The 17,204-nt window shown below is 42.5% G+C and overlaps 1 protein-coding gene across 3 annotated transcripts in view; it reads right to left on the bottom strand.

Annotated features, from left to right (window-relative positions):
* The window catches only part of RAB3IP (RAB3A interacting protein), a 56,559-nt gene that overhangs the window by 25,284 nt on the left and 14,071 nt on the right, over nucleotides 1-17,204 (bottom strand). Inside the window, exons 2-4 of one of the 3 annotated variants that reach the window (XM_048835801.2) lie at nucleotides 7,909-8,184; nucleotides 7,418-7,679; nucleotides 447-542 (exon numbers count right to left, since the gene is read on the bottom strand). In XM_048835801.2, coding sequence (XP_048691758.1) covers nucleotides 447-542; nucleotides 7,418-7,679; nucleotides 7,909-8,184 — 634 coding nt within the window. Of the gene's footprint in view, nucleotides 1-446; nucleotides 543-3,463; nucleotides 3,575-7,417; nucleotides 7,680-7,908; nucleotides 8,185-17,204 lie in introns of those variants that run through there. The other 2 variants (XM_075124366.1, XM_048835802.2) reach the window with 2 other exon arrangements.

A 17,204-nucleotide genomic window follows, 5' to 3' on the forward strand; every position in this document is an offset into this window, starting at 1 on the left:
TCAAAGTTTTGGGGAGCAATGCACCTGGCCCCAAATCTAAAAGCTGGAAGCATGATAAGTTATTCATTTTTATGTCCCCCTCATTGTGGCCCCAAATTTACTTCTTTTTTATGCAATTTTCTAGACAGATAATCTGACTTTGATAGAAAATGGTTATACAAAAGAGAAGAATGACACATTTTAAGCTTTCTGGTCTATTTTTTCTTACATCCCTCATTTTGGTTGCAGTAGGCAGACTAACAAGGCTAATGAGGTCTCTCTCTCTCATACATGTAAAGCTATATGATTTCTTGCTCTCAAGTCTCCACTTCAACAGGCCCAAGCCTTGAGACCACAAATTCTTTTACAAGCTGGATTTTTCTGTATCAGAGTACAATGTACTGATGCTACATAACACACCTTGCCCAGTCTCCTTTAATTATATCACAGCAATGACTCAAACAAACCTCAAACAGACTAGCTGTAAGTTCTTCCAATTCCTGTCCAAGTTGATCTCGCACTTTAGAAAGTCTTTCACATTCTTCATCTTTTAATTTCAGCTCCTACGGAAAATTGAAAATTATTTATTCTAACTTAATGTAGTAGTCTGTGGGCTTTTAAAGCTCTGCCACAAGTAAATCAGTGCAACAGATAACCTTTGCTAAATAAAACCTTTCAAAACATTGATCTTAACACTAGAGGCAACAACATTAATGCTGTATATGTATACCTAGTACTTCCTTCTATATGGCAACCTGTCAGGCTGATCTAAAAATACAACTAAGCTAAATGTGTGTTTCCAAAATTCTCTGAAGTACAAAGGCTTCTTTCCTGAAATACAGAAGACCACATTCACTGAAACAGAAATATAGAAACCAAAAGGAGAATATATAAAAGAATTCTATAAGTTTGCTAATTTCATAAGTTTTGTATTGTGACAATGTGAATACTGCTTTCACTAGTGCTTGATATAGCCATATAGATAATATATACCTTCCAAAATTTTAATTTTATTTTAAAGCAATAATGTTTTATTTTCTTTTCCTTTAAAGAAAAACATTTGTCTGAAGAAGAGTCCCAGTTCACAGAATCTTTTTTATATATTTTTAATATAAAGTTTTGTCTCCAGAGAGCCTCCTTACAGTACAGCTCTAGCTAACCCCAAAACAGCACTCTAGTTATATCCCTGCTCCTTGTAAAGGCAGCAATATGCAGTCAAATCAAATCAGTTTAATCATTAAAGCTTGGGGACTGGGTAGCTTAATCTCATTTACACTAAGACCCCTATCAGGCCCCTTTACACTGCCAGAACATTGTAAAGTGGGCATAAATTACATTTACTCCAACTTTAAGGTCTTACCACCGAGCAAAGCAGCGTAAAGAAGTCTTTGTGTAAATGGTAATATGGTCCAAGATTTCTTGAATAGATTTTAAAAATGGAAGGAAAAGCTCAGAAGAGTCTTCCTATTGCCAGTCCTTCCTGACATTAGGATGCTAAATACAGTTAGGAACAGTGGGAGCTGGAGCCCAAAACACGTGATAGTGCTGCAGGTGACAACCTCCCAGGGTGCCCAGGTTGATCATGTTTTCAAAGTGAAAAACTGAAACACTGGGGTTTGGAGTATTTTGACAGGTATAAGGGAGGTTGGTGAGGAAGTGGGAAGAAAAGGGGGAGGGGCCACTCTGGTCCTTCCCCCCCACTGCTTGGCCCTTTCAAAATGAAAACCTGGGACCTTTTACAAGAAAGGGCAGGGTGGGAGAAAACAGTATATATGCCACTTTAATGCCTTTGGTGTTGTCTTTGTCACAAGCTCTCCTCTTTCAATTCAATTCTTATCTACCATTCCTCACGTACACCAACTCATTAACCAATTGACTCTCAATTCCCCTTGCTCTCATCTGTGCCAACTAAACTCATCCCCCTTCCAGCTCACAGCGTGCCAGAGTACATCAGCTCCCTCCAAGCCAACTCCCACCAACTCAGAAGCACCTCCACATACACCCCCACACAACAATTTATCTCCGTAGTCAAGAAGCCCTCATCTTCCTGCTTAACCTGCAATAGCTCAGAACTACCCCCCACCTCAGCTCTAAGCTCTCTTCTATCCAAGACTCCAGGTTCAGAATTCTTTTCCCTTCTACTTGACATCCAACACCACCACCACGCTCAGAAATCCTTCCACTCCACTTGTTGATGGATCTGGAAAAGCAGAAGAGGCAGCAGGGAGGGTGTGCATGTGATCTGAAACAGCTCTACGGATGCCTGTATTCCCTACTTATTACTGCCTCCCTCTGCTGCCCTCAGTCCATGTTACCTTTAGCTAGACTACCTCATTGGAAGCCACCTTTACTGAAGCCTCCAGGTGCCCCACTAAGTCTCCAAATGGCAGCATGTAACACTGTACTCCACAGTACATCACATTACATACACGAGACATTTTTGGTGGGGCTTACATTCAATAGGCTCGAATCATCAGCTTACTCTACTCATGACACTCAATGAAAGCAATAAAATAGCACCACAGAATACACAGTAATGTGGGTTTTTTTTAGATATTTAAAAATGGAGAAGCCATCACTGTTTCTGAATTCTCAGGTTACAGCTTTAGGTCTTAGCACCCTGCATTCCCCAGTGGGACATGAGGCTACAGCCACTCCACTGTGATGTAGAACTCAGCCATTCACAATTTTGTCACTGCCACAATAGAATACTCTAATACACTCTACTTAAAACTTCCCTTGAAAGTCACCCAGAATATTCAGCTGCCCACCCGCCAACCCTCGCACTTCCTTGGGGGAAGAAATCACTATGAAGACATAGAACCAATGCCCAAATCTCTGCATTGGCTTCCTGTACAGTTCTGGATGCAACTGCAGGTGTTCCCAATTGTCTTCAAAAGCTTAAACACCCTAGGACATAGTCATGAGAAACCACATCTCACTTTGTAGCATCAAATTGAGCTCTTAATCTCAATTCCTAGAATAACATCAGCAGCAAAATTTTCTAATATCCTGCTTTTGGACAACTAAAGTTTGACAAGCCTCAGGGCACAGTTATAAGTCCATCTCGGTTGGAATTTGTAGATTTTTTTATTTAATTTGGGAGTTGTGTTTATTTTGGGTTTGTTTGTGTGAAAGTTTCATTTTTTGCTTTTCCGATCTGCAGCCTTTTAACTTTTTTGAAAGATTGTATTTCGAGAGGTACTATGTATGCAAAGGCACAGCAATTAAGATATATCTCCCAAATAAATATATATTGTTCCATACACAAGGAGCTAGCTTTCCCAAAGAGAATGCTGTAGAAAAATGAAAGAGGCTAGGGAGGGAGACAGATGCATATCTTGTGGTGGGAGAACAGAAAGAAAGAGAAAAAAGAGGAAGACCATGGAAATAAAAAGGAGAGAAACAAAGTACAATAAAGGAATTAAACAGAAAAATAAACCCAAGGGAAGACAACACTGAAGGTCAGCAAGTTTATATTTACTCATGTTCCTTTTTGTTTAACTGTATTTCTCGAGGAAAAAGTAGGGGAGTTGAAGAAGGGAAAAGGCAGGTTTTGATCCAGGAGTGGTGAATATTCAGGCCTCGTATGTTTCTACAATGGAGAGGGAACATACCAGCACTTAGTTTTCAACTTCACTGTTTGTAAAGGAAACATTACATGCATCAGTAAATCTCAAAAGGAAGTTAAAATAACATTAGGTCAAGCATTATCTTCAAGTCACATTGAAAGGTAAAACTAGTTTTGCCCACTTTTAAACCTTTAAAGTGACAGAACATACATATAAAATATTGTGGTTTAGATACATGGATTTTTTTTTTTAACTGTTCAGCTTGTGGTGATTGGAAAGACTGCCTTTTTAAGATCCAGTGTAGGCTGCCAAAGTAAATCAGACTTGTAGTGTAAACTTAAACAATAAAATTGTCCAAGCAGGAGTTCAGTTTTGGCTACTGAAACATAACAAAAAAAGCAGAGGACACCATACATAGCCTATTGCTTTTAGAAGTTTGGCTAGACATGTCAAATCTTAAATCCTGTTGGGCAAGTTTCCAGGCTGTTATTTAGGAGGAATATCATATACTATATATTATATTGTCAAGCAAGCTACATATTTTGGGTTGATGTGCTTTAAAAGTAAAGATATCTAGGCAGATGCTTAAGGCTCTCTTATGTCTGAAGCTGTTACTGAAGACTTAGCTAAACTCAGCTGTGCGTAATGAGAAATAAAAAGCACAAGCTGAGACAGCTGGTTTAGAGGAACTCCCCACCTGGCTACTTCAAAAAAAAAAAAAAAAGTTAAGCTACTTGGAAAAAATCAACTTTTTTAAACCTGAAAACTCACAAAATTACTATGGAATTATTTCACCCAAAAACAAAAGTCAAAAATAGTCTCCCTATGCAGATAGATAGCAATGGTAGTGCTTTTATTTCCTGACTAGATCCTCATGAACAAAGGTTTTTATATAGTGCAACATATATACAACTGAAAGTACGTCAGCATGGTCCACCAGCATCTGCAATTCACCTTTAATTGCTTAAGGACCAAGAGGTTTGCTCTCAGCACTTATCTGTTTATGGGAAGTCTGGTTTTCCTTGAAATGCCACAGCATAATCAGATATTCCAGATAAGCTCCCAACAAAAGACAATTTTGAGATGCCAATTACTTAAAATGGGGAACAAACAAAAGGAACTCCCTTGAAGCCACTCTCTTGCACTCTTCAACAGGTCACGGAATGCTGTACATCAAGACATGGTCACTATTCATCTGGATGACATCTAAATGTGGTTGGCTCATTTTTCTTAACCACTTTTCACAAACACCTCAATCTGAGGTTGGCAGATAAAATATAAGTGCATAAAGACATGAGTGGAAAAAGTCTTAGGTACAAGTGTACTGAGTCAGTGAAACGAGTCTTGAAATGACCATGCTTGGCTAACCGTCATTTGAGTTTCTTGATATTTGCTTTAATGAAGGAATATAGCTGATGAGTTACAAACTTGAACAGCCCACACAAAAGACACGATTGTGGGTTGAAGTGAAAGTTTACTTTCACTGACTGAACCCGTGTCCCTGTTATCTTCAATATGAAGTTGATGAAACTGAGTCAACTCAAGTTTTCTGACTACAAGACTGCTTTTTTGCATTGGTTCACCTGAGCATGTCTTGGCTAACCTCTGGCTATGCTGCAAAATGGTTACTTTATTTTAAGAAGGGGTGGGTTTGAGGTTTATATAATTCTTATTATACTTGCTGGTGACTGTTTATCTGTCATGGTGGGATGGGCAGTCCTTTATATTGCTATGTTGTATGTATTTTTTTATTTATGGAATGCACACTCACAACACTAAATTCGTGCCAGAGACGTTTAAATCTAAAGACAGATACAGTCTAGTTCCAATAAATAACTAGAGAGCTTTAATCAACCTTCCTACCAACTCCAACACTCTTATCAGAAGATAGCCACTAGAAATAAGATTAAGGATTAGAAAGAGAAAGTGGAAACAGCAGGAATAAGCTCAAAAGGAGGTTCACAAAGAGCTCAGACAAAATTAAATTTGCAAGAGGGAAATTCTGTGGACAGGAGAATGCTTTAGGATATCTGAATTCAAGAAATGCCTAGAATAAAGGTGAATGAAATCCTGGCTCTTATGTCAGCAAAATTTCCCACAATCTTATGATAAGCTTTGGATGTGGTGGCTCATCTAGACTGAAGCAGAGTAAGCATACCTGTCACTGAGACCCCCAGAAATTCTAGGGCATTTCCTTTTTACAACCTCGCCGATGGTGCCAAGCATCTTGAGAAGTGACTAAAGTGTGTGGCCTCTCTGAGGGAATAAGTGGGTTTTCCACCACCATCCAAATCATTAGCATAACAGATTTTCTAGGCCCAGAAACACTACCAGTGTAGTACATGCCCTGTTCCCTCTGATATCTTTCTGAGAACTATGTCCAGCAGTGAGAGAGAGAAGGCATATTCAAATACATACATGAATATTGGACCCCATTAGGCAGACAGCCTTATCTGGGAAGTTTGAAATTGGGAAACTATTGTCAACCTATCTCAGATTTTCTGGTTGTTCTCATGTTGACAATACCAGGGCTATGTCAAGTTGTTTAGGTAACCCTAGCTATGCATTTGTGTACTTTGAAGTGTTTGGGGTTTTTCTGTAAAGTGGAACTTTAAACTTAGAAAACTACAATGAATTGAGAACTGGTTAGTGACAGTGATTGACTTTCCCCAAAAACTTAACACAATTGCTTTTTGGTTTTGTTTTGTTTGCCAAATTACAACAAAATAAAACAGTATAGCAAAGAATTGAAAGTTGGCAAAGAGTGATTATTTAGTGGAAAAATATCAATACCAGGAATAATATGAGAACCCACATTTAAAATTTACATTGACCATCATAATGAAGGGGTAAAGTCAGCCATGACAGAATTAATGACAACATCCAACACTGAGGGAGGGAAAGCATTCAGGAAGACTGGTCCAAACATGTGGCAAGATGGGGTTAAATACAAATAAATGTGGAGAGAGAGTAAAGACAGCACATCTACAAACTGGGTAACATCCACTAGGAAACTAGCAATTCTAAGAAAGACGAAGTGGTGTTAACACAATAAATAATAATGCTTTCCATTTATATAGCATACCTTCCATCCAAGGAAGGCAAAGCGCTTTACAAATACTAATGAATTACACCTCTGCACATTGCATGGTAAAAAAGTATTACTTCCATTTTACAGATAAAGGAACAGAAGAGGAGTTTAAGGGACTTGCTCTGGGTTACATGTCAGTTTGCGGAAAGAACAAGAAATAAAACCAGATGTTTTGATTCCCAGTCACATGCTTTAACAACAAGGCTATTCTATCTGACAGAAGACAGCATTCCATTCGAAGTATGACATACTGGTACTGTGAAGAGTGCCACTGATGTTCATATTTCTTCTTTCATATACATTCATTCCTATGATACATCATTATAGTATGTGAACACCTGTATATAAAAATATTTCTATTTTATATGGCATCTGCTACATTTATGTAGTATGGGAGAGAGAAGCCTCAAGAGGTACATCATCAGCGTCTATAAACAACTACAAGGTAACACCAGAACAGAAGGGAATTATTCTTATTCTCAGAAGGGAGAAACGGCCTAAGTTTAAGGAAAGAAAATGTTTTAATTTAGACATTACAGAAAACGTTTTTCATAACAAGAAGAATCAATACTGGAAAACTACCAGAGGAGGTTTGAGTCATTATCACTGCAGATATTGGGGATCAGGTTACATAAAATAATGATGTAGTGATAATCCTGCAAAACATGGGGGACCCAGACTATTTTGACTTCTGACCCATCTATAAGTTTGATAGTACAAACCTCTCTATTCTGCAAGCAAAAATCATTAGAGAATACAATAAAACAAATCTTACCCTCTGAGCTTTTGCAAGTTCTTCTTTCAATCTCTCATAGCCTTTCTCTCTTACTTCCAGTACAGATGGGCTCCGTAAGTGAGACAGACTGTCTGTACTCAGCCCAAAAATATCTTCATTCCCTTCGGAAACATCCGTTAGCGTAGCACCCTGCAAAAACTCTCTCTCTGCATTATTGCTCTCCTTTCTGGAACTACTGTGTTTGGATGACCCACTCTGGGGTCCAGAGGTAGAACAAGGAACCGTGTCTGTAACATTGATGCTGGAAAGAAATGACATTTCTTTATTTAAATAAGAACACACACTAAGAGGAATAAAACTTTTAGAAATGTCAGTTTTGCTGTTACATGTGCCACTATAAGCATAACTTAACATAGGACGTTAAAGATATTCATAATGTTTTTACTAAAGACATGCTATGTAAACCATTTAAATAAATTAACAAGATTTGCATTTAAATAAATCAGATATGTTAATCATCAATAACCTACTTGATGCCTGATGTTTCCCCACAGTTTAGGTGCCTTGGAGATGAATAAACAGGTTGTGTGGGAAGGTCAAAAACATTTAATGCATTGGGTTGGATAGGTGTAGAGCACACAGCAGAAGGATGTGGGCGGTAGATTACGCTGGGTGAGGTAGTTGGTTCTTGAGTCCCTGGCTCATACACTCCAAGAAGATCTGGTGTAGTGGGAGAAGCGAGGTTCACTTCATGAAAGCCTTCCAATGGGTCACTGGCCATAATAAAAGCCTCATCATATGAAACCCTGAATTAAACAAGCAAATTATTAGAATGATTAGTAAAGAATACATTTATATATTACATTATTAACTTCAAATGCAAGCAACCCATTCTTACTCAAACACTGGACAGCATGGCTGATGAAGCCGGGGGCTTAGGACTAAGCTTTAGGTGCCTGTTTACCAGAGTGATGGGAACTGAATGTATTGTGATGAATGTGTGTTCTGTTTTATACAATGAAGTCAGCTTGCACAAGACTACAGGTGTCTTGTAAAGCTACACAAATGTGCCGAACACATGGGTTGTATGTAGTGGAGTAGGGAACAGAAGTTACAGGAGAAAAATGGAAGTTTTAAGTAAAACCTCTCTTCTACCTTAAGAGACTAACTAATTTAGTCTCTAAGGTGCCACAAGTACTCCTTTTCTTTTTGCGAATACAGACTAACACGGCTGTTACTCTGAAACCTCTCTTCTACCCTAGATCAGTACTCTTTTGATCTCAATAAAATAGACACAGAAAAGAACATAAGAAAGCTCATATTCCAGTGTGTGAAGTATTTCCAATCAGTGTATCTGTAAATAAGTCTCCCAAAGTTCTATGGTTTGTTAAACTACAGGCCTGTTCCTGAAATAGCTCGCTCAAGCGGCAAAAACAGTAAACGGGACTACTCAGACAAATGAGCCCTTAAATTTATATCTTTAGCGTATTATATCAACCCAAAGATATACAAAATAGTAATACTATGAAGTAGTAAAATACTAATAAAACTGCCATGCACTAATCTCTGCATTTTCCCCATATTCACCATAAGGTGAAAATTCACTATTTTGAATTGACCAGGTTCTAACACAATTTCTTTGTTTTCAGCATAAAATCAGGGAGACTATGTGCCCTTTACGACCAGGTAACTCCAAATTTACAGAAATTTCACATGACATCCAAACCCTTTGTAAAAGTCAGGATTCTACATTTCAAAGGGTAGAATTTGGAGACTTGAGGGGCAAATTAAGTACCAAGTACTTACATGACCACCTCTGAAAGTGGTGGCAATGCAAACAGGTTTTTCCATTGTTTAGAAGTATAAATAAATGCAATATAAATATAAAGTATGTCTCTTCATGTAGCTGCATAGTACTATGGGAAAGAATTACAGCATTTAAACAACAGACATGTATGGCATTTTACAGACAAAAATCTGCTCTGAGCTTACAATTTAAAAAGACATAGCACCGCAAATTATGACAAAGGGTGGTGCAAGAGAGGAGGTATGCAGAGATAAGGTTTAAAACAGTCAGAGATCATGTGATATACTTACTATTACATTTGCAGCCCGTTTGTGAATTTTTAAAAATACTTATTACAATGTAGGCACAGTGTCCAGGGTGGAGATCAGCAATTTGCATTTGCAGTAATTTAGTAATTGCATCCCTTTTTTGGTCCATTTAATAAAACAAACTGTTTTCTACTGCCAGTATTGTATTTGACTGGACACATGTACATCGATAATTATTTCCTAATGCGACTAGCTATTTAAATACATTGCCAGGTAAGGTTTCCCAAAAAAAAAAAAAAAAAAAAAAAACCACACCCCAAAACCCTAAAATGTGCCTGCACCTCAACACAATGGCTTCACTGTGCTGTTTCTGTGTTAAGTATGCCCTTGCTACTTCACAGAGATGTTTTGCAGGAAATCCCAGAAAATGCACAGTAAGGACCATGTATGGCTTAAAAGGGACCCTCCTTCCATTCCTGTTTTCTGTAGAAATGTGTTATTTAGAACTACCTACAACAGTAGTATCTCCTCCAGTTGCACAGTGTTTCTTTTGTAAGCAGAGTAAACTCTAAATCTACAGCTTCTCTACTGAACCACAAACATGAGCAGCTTATTTTTAAGTTTCCATGTAAACAATTTCTTTGGCAAGAGAATCTTATTTTTTCTACACCTGTGCTTAACTATCATAAAATATTCCATTAATGTACTTTTGAGGATAAAGCCTGTTAGATTAACAAATGAAAAGATGGATGGGAGCAGGCTGACAAAAGTACAGACCATTTCTTCAAAGTTAAAACTTCAACAATATGTTTTCAGCTTCCCTCTACTGCAATCACTAGAGTGAAAGTGGATTTTTTTTTAAACATTTTAGAAGCTCCAACATAGGGACTAAGGGTATGTCTACACTACGGAATAAGGTCGAATTTATAGAAGTCGGTTTTTTAGAAATCGGTTTTATATATTCAAGTGTGTGTGTCCCCACAGAAAATGGTCTAAGTGCATTAAGTGCATTAACTCGGCGGAGCGCTTCCACAGTACCGAGGCTAGAGTCGACTTCCGGAGTGTTGCACTGTGGATAGCTATCCCACAGTTCCCGCAGTCTCCGCTGCCCATTGGAATTCTGGGTTGAGATCACAATGCCTGATGGGGCTAAAACATTGTCGCGGGTGGTTCTGGGTACATATCATCAGGCCCCCGTTCCCTCCCTCCCTCCGTGAAAGCAAGGGCAGACAATCGTTTTGTGCCTTTTTTCCTGAGTTACCTGTGCAGACGCCATACCACGGCAAGCATGGAGCCCGCTCAGGTAACCGTCACCCTACGTCTCCTGGGTGCTGGCAGACACGGTACGGCATTGCTACACAGTAGCAGCAACCCCTTGCCTTGTGGCAGCAGACGGTACAGTACGACTGGTAGCCGTCATCGTCATGTCCGAGGTGCTCCTGGCCACGTCGGCTGGGAGCGCCTGGGCAGACATGGGCGCAGGGACTAAATTTGGAGTGACTTGACCAGGTCATTCTCTTTAGTCCTGCAGTCAGTCCTATTGAACCGTCTTATGGTGAGCAGGCAGGCGATACGGATTGCTAGCAGTCGTACTGTACCATCTTCTGCCGGGCAGGCAAGAGATGAGGATGGCTAGCAGTCGTATTGTACCATCTTCTGCCGAGCAGCCATGAGATGTGGATGGCATGCAGTCCTTCTGCACCGTCTGCTGCCAGCCAAAGATGTAAAAGATAGATGGAGTGGATCAAAACAAGAAATAGACCAGATTTGTTTTGTAATCATTTGCCTCCTCCCCTGTCTAGAGGACTCATTCCTCTAGGTCACACTGCAGTCACTCACAGAGAAGGTGCAGCGAGGTAAATCTAGCCATGTATCAATCAGAGGCCAGGCTAACCTCCTTGTTCCAATAAGAACAATAACTTAGGTGCACCATTTCTTACTGGAACCCTCCGTGAAGTCCTGCCTGAAATACTCCTTGATGTAAAGACACCCCCTTTGTTGATTTTAGCTTCCTGAAGCCAACCCTGTAAGCCATGTCGTCAGTCGCCCCTCCCTCCGTCAGAGCAAAGGCAGACAATCCTTCCGCGCCCTTTTTCAGTGTGGACGCCATACCAAGGCAAGCATGGAGGCCGCTCAGCTCACTTTGGCAATTAGGAGCACATTAAACACCACACGCGTTATCCAGCAGTATATGCAGCACCAGAACCTGGCAAAGCGATACCGGGCAAGGAGGCGACTTCAGCACGGTCATGTGAGTGATCAAGACATGGACACAGATTTCTCTGAAAGCATGGGTCCTGCCAATGCATGCATCATGGTGCTAATGGGGCAGGTTCATGCTGTGGAACGCCAATTCTGGGCTCAGGAAACAAGCACAGACTGGTGGGACCGCATAGTGTTGCGGGTCTGGGACGATTCCCAGTGGCTGCGAAACTTTCGCATGCGTAAGGGCACTTTCATGGAACTTTGTGACTTGCTTTTCCCTGCCCTGAGGCGCATGAATACCAAGATGAGAGCAGCCCTCACAGTTGAGAAGCGAGTGGCGATAGCCCTGTGGAAGCTTGCAACGCCAGACAGCTACCGGTCAGTTGGGAATCAATTTGGAGTGGGCAAATCTACTGTTGGGGCTGCTGTGATGCAAGTAGCCCACTCAATCAAAGATCTGCTGATATCAAGGGTAGTGACCCTGGGAAATGTGCAGGTCATAGTGGATGGCTTTGCTGCAATGGGATTCCCTAACTGTGGTGGGGCCATAGACGGAACCCATATCCCTATTTTGGCACCGGAGCACCAAGCTGGCGAGTACATAAACCACAAGGGGTACTTTTCAATAGTGTTGCAAGCTCTGGTGGATCACAAGGGACGTTTCACCAACATCAACGTGGGATGGCCGGGAAATGTACATGACGCTCGCATCTTCAGGAACTCTGGTCTGTTTCAAAAGCTGCAGGAAGGGACTTTATTCCCAGACCAGAAAATAACTGTTGGGGATGTTGAAATGCCTACATGTATCCTTGGGGACCCAGCCTACCCCTTAATGCCATGGCTCATGAAGCCGTACACAGGCAGCCTGGACAGTAGTCAGGAGCTGTTCAACTACAGGCTGAGCAAGCGCAGAATGGTGGTAGAATGTGCATTTGGACGTTTAAAGGTGCGCTGGCGCAGTTTACTGACTCGTTTAGACCTCAGCGAAACCAATATTCCCACTGTTATTACCGCTTGCTGTGTGCTCCACAATATCTGTGAGAGTAAGGGGGAGACGTTTATGGCGGCGTGGGAGGTTGAGGCAAATCACCTGGCTGCTGGTTATGCGCAGCCAGACACCAGGGCGGTTAGAAGAGCACAGGAGGGCGCGGTACGCATCAGAGAAGCTTTGAAAACCAGTTCCATGACTGGCCAGGCTACGGTGTGAAAGTTCTGTTTGTTTCTCCTTGATGAAACCCCCCGCCCCTTGGTTCACTCTACTTCCCTGTAAGCTAACCACCATCCCCTCCTCCCTTCAATCACCACTTGCAGAGGCAATAAAGTCATTGTTGCTTCACATTCATGCATTCTTTATTCATTCATCACACAAATAGGGGGATGACTACCAAGGTAGCCCAGGAGGGTTGGTGGAGGAGGGAAGGAAAATGCCACACAGCACTTTACAAGTTTACAACTTTAAAATTTATTGAATGACAGCCTTCTTTTTTTTTGGGCAATCCTCTGTGGTGGAGTGGCTGGTTGGCCGGAGGCCCCCCCACCGAGTTCTTGGGTGTCTGGGTGTGGAGGCTATGGAACTTGGGGAGGAGGGCGGTTGGTTACACAGGGGCTGTAGTGGCAGTCTGTGCTCCAGCTGCCTTTGCTGCAGCTCAACCATACACTGGAGCATACTGGTTTGGTCCTCCAGCAGCCTCAGCATTGAATCCTGCCTCCTCTCATCACGCTGCCGCCACATTTGAGCTTCAGTCCTGTCTTCAGCCCGCCACTTACTCTCTTCAGCCCGCCACTTACTCTCTTCAGCCCGCCACCTCTCCTCCCCGTCATTTTGTGCTTTCCTGCACTCTGACATTATTTGCCTCCACGCATTCATCTGTTCTCTGTCAGTGTGGGAGGACAGCATGAGCTCGGAGAACATTTCATCGCGAGTGCGTTTTTTTTTCTTTCTAAGCTTCACTAGCCTCTGGGAAGGAGAAGATCCTGTGATCATTGAAACACATGCAGCTGGTGGAGAAAAAAAAAGGGACAGCGGTATTTAAAAAGACACATTTTATAAAACGGGGCTACACTCTTTCAGGGTAAACCTTGCTGTTCACATTACATACATAGTACACGTGCTTTCGTTACAAGGTCGCATTTTGCCTCCCCCTACCGCGTGGCTACCCCCTCAACCTTCCCCCCTCCCTGTGGCTAACAGCAGGGAACATTTCTGTTTAGCCACAGGCAAACAGCCCAGCAGGAATGGGCTCCTCTGAGTGTCCCCTGAAGAAAAGCACCTTATTTCAACCAGGTGACCATGAATTATATCTCACTCTCCTGAGGATAACACAGAGAGATAAAGAACGGATGTTGCTTGAACGCCAGCAAACATACACTGCAATGCTTTGTTGTACAATGATTCCCGAGTACGTGTTACTGGCCTGGAGTGGTAAAGTGTCCTACCATGAAGGACGCAATAAGGCTGCCCTCCCTAGAAACCTTTTGCAAAGGCTTTAGGAGTACATCCAGGAGAACCGCGAATGCCAGGGCAAAGTAATCCTTTCACATGCTTGCTTTTAAACCATGTATAGTATTTTAAAAGGTACACTCACCGGAGGTCCCTTCTCCGTCTGCTGGGTCCAGGAGGCAGCCTTGGGTGGGTTCGGGGGGTACTGGCTCCAGGTCCAGGGTGAGAAACAGTTCCTGGCTGTCGGGAAAACCGATTTTTCCGCTTGCTTGCTGTGAGCTATTTACAATCTCATCATCATCATCTTCTTCGTCCCCAAAACCTGCTTCCGTATTGCCTCCATCTCCATTGAAGGAGTCAACCACACGGCTGGGGTAGTGGTGGCTGAACCCCCTAAAATGGCATGCAGCTCATCATAGAAGCGGCATGTTTGGGGCTCTGACCCGGAGCGGCCGTTGGCCTCTCTGGTTTTCTGGTAGGCTTGCCTCAGCTCCTTCAGTTTCACGCGGCACTGCTTCGGGTCCCTGTTATGGCCTCTGTCCTTCATGCCCTGGGAGATTTTCACAAAGGTTTTGGCATTTCGAAAACTGGAACGGAGTTCTGATAGCACGGATTCCTCTCCCCAAACAGCGATCAGATCCCGTACCTCCCGTTCGGTCCATGCTGGAGCTCTTTTGCGATTCTGGGACTCCATCATGGTCACCTGTGCTGATGAGCTCTGCATGGTCACCTGCAGCTTGCCACGCTGGCTAAACAGGAAATGAGATTCAAAAGTTCGCGGTTCTTTTCCTGTCTACCTGGCCAGTGCATCTGAGTTGAGAGTGCTGTCCAGAGCGGTCATAATGGAGCACTCTGGGATAGCTCCCGGAGGCCAATACCGTCGAATTGTGTCCACAGTACCCCAAATTCGAGCCGGCAAGGCCGATTTAAGCGCTAATCCACTTGTCAGGGGTGGAGTAAGGAAATCGATTTTAAGAGCCCTTTAAGTCGAAATAAAGGGCTTCATCGTGTGGACGGGTGCAGGTTTACATCGATTTAATGCTGCTAAATTCGACCTAAAGTCCTAGTGTAGACCAGGGCTAAAAAACTGCCCCTGCAGCTATACAAAGGAACTTACTAGACCAGTTGAAAAATGTCCACAACATACCCAAAGCCACTGCCTCCCACCCTGATAAGTCAATTCAATTTCTCCTACTCATCCCACCACTTCACAGTTCAGTTCCCCCTTTCCTCAATAAGCCAATCTAAACTTTCCACAATCACATTCTCATTCTCTGCCTCCCCACTTCTCCTTTGCATCCCAATTTCTTCAATGAGAAGAAAAAGCAGGGAGGCAAGTCCTCTGCATGACTGAAAGGGAGAACAATTGCCTGAAATGACATGCCTTTTACATGCCCAACTAGCAGACAAGTGGAGAATATGGCCTAGGAAGTAAAATGGGAGCAACAATCCTGCCAGTTCCTCTGTACGTCAATCCCTTTGCTCCGTGACTCCCATTTCATCAAGTATGAAAAACTTTAATGTGAAGGAACTATCATCACACATACCAGCAGACAGGTAAAAACTGCCAGCTCTCCAAGATTTTCTGGACAGGCGATCAGTGCAGCGAGCATATAAAGAGGCTGAAGAGTGAGTGCCAGAAGACCAGGGACAATAACTGCACCTCAGGCAACTCACCAACAACATGCCCATTTTGTGATGTCTTTGACCAGGTCCCGGGCACTGCATTCAGCAGGAAGCCAACCGTGCTTCATAATGACCTGGTCAGCCGGGATGGTACCCCATTGGCCCTTGAATCCAGCCTGGGGAACTGCTGGGAGCCAGCAGCAGGCTCCCAGTCAGGAGCATGAAGTGACTCCAGAGCAGACAGTGGATCAGGACCAATAACAAATTCTCAGTCCCTACTGCCCCGCCCCACTCCACCCCATGAGGAACAGCCGGCTGCCAAACCTGCAGAGAATCTGGTGGAGACAGAAGCCACTCCAGAGCCTGGTAAGTGTATGACTCAAAAGTTTATTATTACACTAATGGGAGAGAAGCAAAAATGGTAAGCCCTGGCTACCAACATTTGGCCACTAGTGGCCGACTGTATCACACCACCTAGGCGTCCCCTCTCCCTCTTCCCTTTCCTCCCACCATGTGGGGTTCAAGACAGTGACTTGGAATTTCAAACATTCATAAACAGCTGTAAAGATTATTTTAACTGTTAAGTCACAGAGGTTTGCTAGGGTCACTCTTGTTTTCTTTTCATTATTTAGAAATTTGCCACTCTGCCATCACGTCTCCTGGGTCTATGCAGACACCTGTAATTAGTGAACTGCGTGTGTGCGTTTGGGAAACAGTATTCTATTTCCAGATCTAGTCCATTTCAGTTAGAGATAATCCATGCAATTCTGCAGGTCACAAAATCATTTCTCCAAAGTATGAGTGTGGTGGCAGTTTTTTCCCAGAACTGTGCTGGGTGCGGGATGGAGTAAAGTTGCAGATTTCAATGCGCTTGTATGCAGCAACAACAGGATAATTCATATTAATTCTCTCATGGATTCTGACCCAATCCTGGCTGCTGATAGCTACAAACTTTTCTTGAAGCAGGAACTCCAGATAGTTAGTCACATTGCAGATAGGGGTGTATTTTTCAGGCCCCCCCATATAGCTGACTAGCCCACTCCACTAAAATGTGCTGTTCAGTTACTATTCATTTGAATACTCCAGCTGCATACACTGCAAGTTTCCCTCCAGCAGCTTGGAATAACATCTCCCACTGCCAGTGGGGCACCACAAGAACAGTTAAGTCTTCCAAAATATGAAAGGCCTGAAATGAGAGAGAAAGCCTTTGGCGGCAAGGGCACTATACACGCCCCTCCTCCCCGCCCCCAACTCCAAATGGTAATTAGTTATGAAATTTTCATGTAACAGAATACAGGTTATAATTCTAAAATTACCATGGTCTCTGCCCTTCTGTAATGGCAATTAACAAGGCTGTGTGCAGAGACAGTGTGAGGACTGAAGCATCCCCTTCACAATATGTGTTGGTTCACTTTAGAACTGTTACATTTTATGTCCTGGAAATTTCACAATAATTCTGTCCTGCTCTACTGAACTACTTTAGACAATGACCCTCTGTTT

This window comes from Caretta caretta, chromosome 1 (genome assembly GCF_965140235.1).
Source record: "Caretta caretta isolate rCarCar2 chromosome 1, rCarCar1.hap1, whole genome shotgun sequence".
In the NCBI taxonomy this organism is placed as follows: domain Eukaryota; kingdom Metazoa; phylum Chordata; order Testudines; family Cheloniidae; genus Caretta; species Caretta caretta.